Below are 8,603 nucleotides of genomic sequence, written 5' to 3' on the forward strand. Positions count from 1 at the left end.
TCCAAATATTTGTGTGAATATAATCCAATATACCTTGGGTATTGTGAATAGCAGTGCCAAACTTCACTCAGTCTTCTTCCTAAGTACACAATGCTCATACAGCTCCATCTTACAAGTCTTAGCACCTTTCAATAGCCCCTGTTTCACCAATGACTGCAGGGACTTATCTCCTGTGTGTCCTAGTCTCATGTGCCATAATATAGTAGTGTCCTCCTCTGTAGTGATAGAAGCTGCTAGACCCCCTATAACTGTCTTGCCTTTCAAGTAGTATAGGAAGTTTTTCCTGACTCCTCGTATCACCACCATAGAACTCTTCGTGACCTTCGCTGTAGCATCCTTTAAGGTCACCTAATAACCAGCTGCCTCCAAAGTACCAAGAGAAATGATGTTCTTTGTCAACTGTGACATGAACCTCACTTCTTTTAATTCACTCACCACTCCGTCATGCATCCTAATCTGGACTGAACCAATACCATCAATAGGGCATACATGATTATTTCCTATAAGCATGACATCCCCTCTTTCCAGCTCCTCAAAGCTAGAGAACCAATCTCTCCTATGGCATATATGATATATGGCTCCTGAATCCAATATCCACTATGGGGAGTCAGCATAGCAAACTGATGGTAGTACAGAACATGAATAGCCCGAAGAATCTAACTCTGAATGTTCATCAATAGCTTTTGTAACATTCACTTATGAAGCTTGTACAGCTTTCCCCTTATTCTTCTCGGCTTTGTCCTTCAACTTTGGGCAGTCGATCTTTCAATGTCCCTTTTCTTTACAAAAGCGACATTGATTCCTACCAATACTTTTATGGCCACCTCTATTCTTTAATTTTGAGCGATTGAACTGGTGGCGGTTTGGATCACAGCCCCGAACTGCTAATGCATCTCCCGATGCCTTCTCAAAGGATTCACCATCACTCTTCCTCAACTAATAATTCACCAAAGCTGAGGTCACCTCCTTATAGCTAACAATAGTTCTTCAATTGATCATAGTGAGAACGAATGTACCGTAATCATCCTCGTGCAACGAATACAAAAGTAACATCGCCTTGTCTTCATCCTCAACCATGATATCCACATTGGCTATATCTGAAAATAGTTTCGTAAAATTGTTGATATGCTCCCTGTTGGAAACTCCCCTCTTCATCTTGAATTGGTAAAACCTCTTCTTCAAGTGAAAACGATTCTTAATGCTTTTCGTAAGATACTTCTCATTGAGTGTTTCCCACATTCTCTTCTTCAACGTTTCGTTCATTACGTCATAAATAAGATCATGTATCAAGCATGACCGAATAACTCCACAAGCCATACTATTCATCTTCTTCTAAACATTGTCCTTCATGTTTTCAGGTTTCTCTTGTAACTCAAGAGTCTCCTCCAAATTCTGTGCATCCAATGTGTCCATCACCTGACACCTCTACAATCCAAAATTAATCTTGACGTCGAACTTCGGTACATCAATCTTCATGTTATTGATGCTCAGACTCGGTATCGCCTTCGTACGAGACGAACCTGATGTGCTTGCTTCTCCCATGTTGTCGATCTAATTCTTCAAATAGGAATCCTTAACCGAATCATTCGAACAAGCCTTAAGCCAAACCTGAAGCTCTGATACCACTTGTTATGCGCAGCAGAAATTTCGGCAGCACCACCGGTGCGTAAGGTGCACAACAAGAGATTAGATCACAACGAAATTCTCGTTTCACAAAGGAAACAAGAATCGAAAATAAAATATCCCAGTAAAGTGGGATATCATCTTTATTGGGATATCATCTCTTCCTCTCATCAGTTCTACGACTGACTTGTTGAGGGAACCTACAAACTATTACAAATCACACTGTAAGACAAATAAATTTTACGTGGTTCGGTAAGTTGCCAACGTCCACGGGACAAGATAGGGAGAGATCTAATATTAGAGGGAGCGAATAAAACTAGGGTTTTTAATCTCTCAACCTAAACCCTCAAACAATCTGTCTCTTAAAAGGATGCACAAAACTCTAAGAACAGCTGCACAAAATCTCCCAAATAAAGTCGGCGGCTCCTCAAATCCCTGTGTTTTCTTCTTGTTCGCTGGCGCAAGACTCATGAAGCCCTCTGCCTGCACTACTTTTCCTGCATCACTGCCTGCAAATTTTTTTTTCTGGCACTTGCACCGAACCCTAGATGACTGATTAATAAGTATATATAGAGCTTCAAAAGATGTTTCGGGTGGGCCTGCTAAAGTGTAGGGTGTAGGAGGCTATCTCACGCGGAAAAGAGACAATGTGTGGCCCCCACCCTACCTCCACTACCTTTCAGATAGTGGAGATGATCCGAATTCATAATTTGAAGGCTAGATAAGGAACTTTTGAGGAGAGTTAGCCTCCTTCCTTTTGACAACAACATGGCCTTCCAACCTACCAATTTTCTTTCCAATTTCGGATTGACTGGTCCTAAACGGCCTAGGATTTATATTTCGCACCAAGAGACGATCGGAGATAAATAGTGGGAAGCTTTCCAGCCTACGTCCGAGGAAAAAGAGCTTGTCTGTTTAAATTTGGTATCTCCCCTACAGGAATGAGTTCACTTTTTTTCCTGTAAACAAGAGTATCATCTGCGTATAATAAATTCTCCTTAACCATCTGATTTCTCCTTAACCATCTGATTTAATCCAAAGACAGCCTGAAAACATATCAAAATTCTCCTTAACCATCTGATTTCTCAATTTCAACAAGAGTATCATCTACGTATAATAAATGCGAGATGACACCACCATTTTGGCCTGTCCCCATTTGGAAACCTTCCACCCGGTCTTCATTTGTGTAGCTTTTGCAACGTAGACTTAATCCTTCCATGACAATATGATGAAAAGAAAAAGAGATAATGTATGTCCTTGACAGTCCCCCTAGAACATTAGAAGAAGCCAGACACTTCGCCATTGATAATCTATCTACCCTTTAAAAGAGGGAGTTCATGAAAACTTTTCCCTCCCCAAACTAACCTTCAACCAATTTAAATATTCCAAACTTATCCTTATAATCATTAAACAGATTTCATCTATATCATCATAAATTCAAAGACCTAAGATTTCTGTCGGTTACGCCTTCCTCTCCGCCCACCGGTTCATACACGATCTTAACCCTTTAATTTCCAAAGATGATTATTATTGCCCTAATCTCCGACCTCCTCCGCCATTTCCCTCATCATCGTCCCCAGATCCGACGCCCAGCTCCTCCCCTCGTCATCGTCGTCGCCACAGCGACGCCCAGCTACTAGGCAGCGGAATTATGAAAAAATGAATGGATCTTGTGAGGGTCGGCAGCGAAAATCGGTGAGCGAATTAGGAAACCTCTCTATAGCTCGATTCCTCTCTGTTGTGAAGCACATCTACGATCAACATGTCCGTCTACAATTGGGTTATGTTCGTTGGCTGGTACCCTCTCTCGAACCCTAGATCGGGATTTTCTTTTGAATTTTGTTCTGATTGGTATTGACTTGCTTTGGATTTGTGATTAGGGCTCATGTGTTGTACTTTGCTGTCAAGACTTTGAGGGAATCGAGCTATAGAGAGGTTTACGATGCTCTTGAGAAGCCTCTGCAGGTAGCTCAGACTACAGCGGTCATGGAGGTTCAAAATGATTCAGTTTCCTAACTTGTTAAATAAATAAAAAAACCTAAAAGTCAAAAACAAAAATTCCCCTTTCGCTTATTCAACACGACCAGTTCCCTCCCTCGCCGCCGCCGCCAACAGTTCTCTTCCGACGTTTGCAACCCCAACCGTCAGATTCGCGCCACTCGACCATGCGAGAGAAGATCTAGAATTTTACTGGGTGATTCAGAGGAAGAGGAAGAATCATGCTCTCCTCTTTATCTATGGCCTCACCCTCGCCCGCTTCCTCTATCTCAAAAACGTTCACTTGTGGCTCTCAGAGGAGCTTCAGAACTATGGGCTGCAAAAAGCCCAGCTTGGTTCTTCCACAGATGCCCATGTCTCTGATCAATCCATCTCGAGCTCTTGAGCTTCCCTTCCCTTTGGCTGCCTCCATTTCCATTATCATGTGGTCAGATCCAGGTATTTCATCTGTCATCTTTTGCTTCCTTAATTAATAATTGAAGTGTTGCTTTAAAATTTCCATTATGCTTAAAAAGAGGATAGTTTATTAGGAGTGAGCTACACTGTGATTGGTAAAACCAATTAAAACTTAACATATAAACCTATCCTCTAACTTTTTAGAGGATAACTTTTATGCTCTATGCTCACTAATAAATGCGTAGGACCATCTAGGTTCCACAAGTGCATGCTCAAGGAGAACCAGAAGGTTCTGTAGACAACTAACAGTTTATATGTTCCACAAACAGAGGATAATTTATTTACTGGAAATGGGCACGAGGCAGCTCAAGATAGAACAAATTGATATTCTATGAGAAGAAATCTTCTGTTTGCCAATAAAAGCAAATGTAAAACAACTGATGCATAACTTTTCATTCACTACACTTACATTGTGTCCTGCATCTTCCTACGACTCATCAGAAGATCAGGATCCATACTGTAAGAACAATGTTTTGCATCTAGGAAGCTAGAGCAGCCTTTCTGCTGTTATAGACCAGAAAATTTTAGGCTTTGGTTTCCTTGGCTGGTCCAGATGCACGGGATTTGGGCGGTCATGCAAGCACACACCAAGCCCATATCTCTATGTTAGAACTATTCCACCCACATCATGTGCTCTAGCATCAAGGACGAGTTCCTTCAAATACTGAAAATATATAATAATAAGTCCTCCATAAAATCATGATGGAAGAACTTGGAATACAACTTTACTTGCTAGACTTTTAAGCAGTTGAATTAGCAACCATTAATACCTAATCACTATATTTGTTAAATAGATAAAACACTAAAAGTTAATTGTTTCCTAACTTGATTAGTATATCCTTTGTGTTTCATAATACCCTGCAACTTATTTAACCTTTTAGTGATGTATCCATTTACATCCATTATTTTAAGGATTTGAACATATGTCTGCCAGCCTTATGTCAGTGTAAGCATGCATCATAGAACAAATAATGGGATTTTATCACCCTAATTTAGAGGGTTCAGATCCATCAAGCTTACTTAGTGGAGATGCACAATACATTCTGATCAATCCACTTTTTAACAACTCTATTTACGAAGATTACAGAAATGGTAATTGGTTGAAGAAGTAGATTGGATAAGGCCACAATAAGGAAGTGTTATTTAGATGAAGAGGAAGTAAGGTAATAATTTACTTACTATGAGCCCCCCCCACCTTTTTTTTTCTTGTAAGTTTTTTTAATTGATTGCTATTGTATTATTCACTACAGAAAGGACATAGCTGGAGAGGACCACATCCGAGCTTTTTTCCATGATGTGGTGACAACCCATGTAAGTTTTTGATTTTTTCTGAAATTCTTCCACTTTCTCTTCCACAACCTTTTATCTTCATCTTGTAAATTTAGTTATATTTTTCTCTATTCATACTTAGTTGGTGCACACATTTCTTTAAGGGATCAACGAAGAATTTGCCTTCTCCATGCACTTTGAATTTGGAACCATCACTGGTATGTAACACAAACCATTTGAGGATTTCTGAAGTCTGAGCTTAATTACAATTCTTTTCCTAACAATATGATCTGATGAAATTACAGTGCTTTTTCCCGCAATATACTGCACGTCTGATCCAAACACCTCTATTCATTCTAAATGCAGCTTATGACTCATGGCAGGTGTAAATTCTTTTCACTGGAAAATTTGCTTCCACAGAATCAAATAAATATAATGCTGTCAAGTTGTTTTTCTGCAAAGTAGGAATTTTAGTTTAAGCTTTGGATGATATTTTTTCCTCTTATGTAAATACTAGACAGTTAGTGTTTGATGTATCGAACTTAACTACTATTGACTTCCTACATCAAATTTTCCGATAAAATAAGCTCCTTTTCCTGCAGATAAAGAACATTTTAGCACCTGGTGTTGCTGATCCTCAAGGTAGTTGGCATGCCTGCAAGCTTGGTATAGAGAATTGTTCCTCATCTCAGCTTGAAATGATGCAAGGTGCATTAAGTTACTACAACTGAATTACTCAGGTTTTGACATGTAGCTTCTATAACCGATTCGTGATGAGAATTACTCTGCCATTGTAGGATTTAGAAATGAGTTTCTGGCTGCACTTCCAGAAGTTGGGAACTCAACATCAAGAGGCTTGTTCATAAATTCGTTCTATATCCATTGTCAATCAAAGAGGCAGGAAACCTGGTTTAGAGCGGATTCTCCCGTACTCGAAAATACTGTAAGCTCTAAAATATGAAAATAATTTCCAACTTACCCATATTAATTTCTATGAAATGAATAACAAATCATCAACATTTTGGATAAATGCTTTACTTACCCATATTAATTTCTATGAAATGAATAACAAATCATCAACATTTTGGATAAATGCTTTGTTTGTAATTTACTTTATTCTACAAGTTTAATGCTTTGTTTGTAATTTACTTTATTCTACAAGTTTTCTTTTATAACATGGAAATTTTTGAAATTATTAATCATTCTGAAAATATTGAACATGCTTTATCAATGCATGCATATATGAAAATAATTCCTAAGATATTGTTATTCATGAAGTTCCTTGAGAAACTAGAAAGTAAGTTTAAATTGAATCATTTCCAAGAACAAACATTATGCTGAGAGTGCTCATTAATACAAAACGAACTTGATTTTTAGTGAATTGATCCAATCTCGATCTATATAATATTGAGCAGCAAAAAATATTCAGACCAAATCACATGCTAGATCTGACAAGCTAACTTGAACTTTCACTGCACAAAATATTGGACAATAATCTTATGCTAACATGCACTCTTGTGTTAGAGGGTGCAAATATGGGTGTTTACTAGAAGTATCTTTTCTTAAGTTTTAATGTTATCCTCCTCTTGTTTGTTTAATCTTTTTGTCCTTATGCATATTTTTAAGTGCTGTAGTTTTGCATCTTATACCACTTGCACACATGTTCATGAAAAACTTTTCCCCTAAAGTTGCTTTATTTGTGGATGAATCAGCTAATTCCTGCTTCATTGCAACGTAGCGAAAGGTGGAGAAAGTACTTATCAGTAAAGGTAATTTTCTGGGATTTATCATATCTGAGCTCAAAAAAGAACTACTTGCATCTGCTATTTCCTATTAACATTTTAGGCTTCAAATTGTCATGGCATTTATGGATTTATTATGACTCGTAAGAAATCAGAGAAAAAAATGAAAAGTTCAAGAGAAGTTGTAGACCCTCAACTGTATTGGATGTCCCAACATTAAGAAATTTAAAGTCACGTTTTCAGCTTGCTGTTTTCATCTATCTAAGTTAAACCTTAACTTGTCTGCTAACCTGAAGGAAGTGGATCTAGCATGCTTCAATCTCAATAGTCTTAATTTGAAATAAATTTCCTGTTATATCTTTGTTAATTTGTTCTACGACTCATCAGAAGATCAGGATCCATACTGTAAGAACAATGTTTTGCATCTAGGAAGCTAGAGCAGCCTTTCTGCTGTTATAGACCAGAAAATTTTAGGCTTTGGTTTCCTTGGCTGGTCCAGATGCACGGGATTTGGGCGGTCATGCAAGCATACGCTGTTAAGTAGGAAGCACCAGAAAGGCATAGACACACCAGCCCCATATCTCTATGTTAGAACTATTCCACCCACATCATGTGCTCTAGCATCAAGGACGAGTTCCTTCAAATACTAAAAATATATAATAATAAGTCCTCCATAAAATCATGATGGAAGAACTTGGAATACAACTTTACTAGCCAGACTTTTAAGCAGTTGAATTAGCAACCATTAATACCTAATCACAATATTTGTTAAATAGATAAAACACTAAAAGTTAATTGTTTCCTAACTTGATTAGTATATCCTTTGTGTTTCATAATACCCTGCAACTTATTTAACCTTTTAGTGATGTATCCATTTACATCCATTATTTTAAGGATTTGAACATATGTCTGCCAGCCTTATGTCAGTGTAAGCATGCATCATAGAACAAATAATGGGATTTTATCACCCTAATTTAGAGGGTTCAGATCCATCAAGCTTACTTAGTGGAGATGCACAATACATTTTGATCAATCCACTTTTTAACAACTCTATCTATGAAGATTACAGAAATGGTAATTGGTTGAAGAAGTAGATTGGATAAGGCCACAATATGGAAGTGTTATTTAGATGAAGAGGAAGTAAGGTAATAATTTACTTACTATGAGGTGCAATCCCGCCCCTTTTTTTTTCTTGTAAAATTTTTTAATTGATTGCTATTGTATTATTCACTACAGAAAGGACATAGCTGGAGAGGACCACATCCGAGCTTTTTTCCATGATGTGGTGACAACCCATGTAAGTTTTTGATTTTTTCTGAAATTCTTCCTTTTTCTCTTCCACAACCTTTTATCTTCATCTTGTAAATTTAGTTATATTTTTCTCTATTCATACTTAGTTGGTGCACACATTTCTTTAAGGGATTAGCGAAGAATTTGCCTTCTCCTTGCACTTCGAATTTGGAACCATCACTGGTATGTAACACAAACCATTTGAGGATTTCTGAAGTCTGAGCT

General features: G+C 37.8%; 1 protein-coding gene across 1 annotated transcript; it reads left to right on the top strand.

The window, feature by feature from the left end:
* On the top strand, positions 3,933–8,506 carry LOC109821598 (pectin acetylesterase 8-like). The gene is made up of 10 exons (XM_020387775.1): positions 3,933–4,059; positions 5,291–5,388; positions 5,511–5,564; positions 5,652–5,729; positions 5,949–6,054; positions 6,144–6,289; positions 7,059–7,115; positions 7,192–7,286; positions 8,325–8,385; positions 8,486–8,506. Exons 1-10 carry the CDS (start codon positions 3,933–3,935, stop codon positions 8,504–8,506), a joined length of 843 nt encoding a protein of 280 aa, XP_020243364.1.

This window comes from Asparagus officinalis, chromosome 8, assembly GCF_001876935.1.
Source record: "Asparagus officinalis chromosome 8, Aspof.V1, whole genome shotgun sequence".
Taxonomy (NCBI): domain Eukaryota; kingdom Viridiplantae; phylum Streptophyta; class Magnoliopsida; order Asparagales; family Asparagaceae; genus Asparagus; species Asparagus officinalis.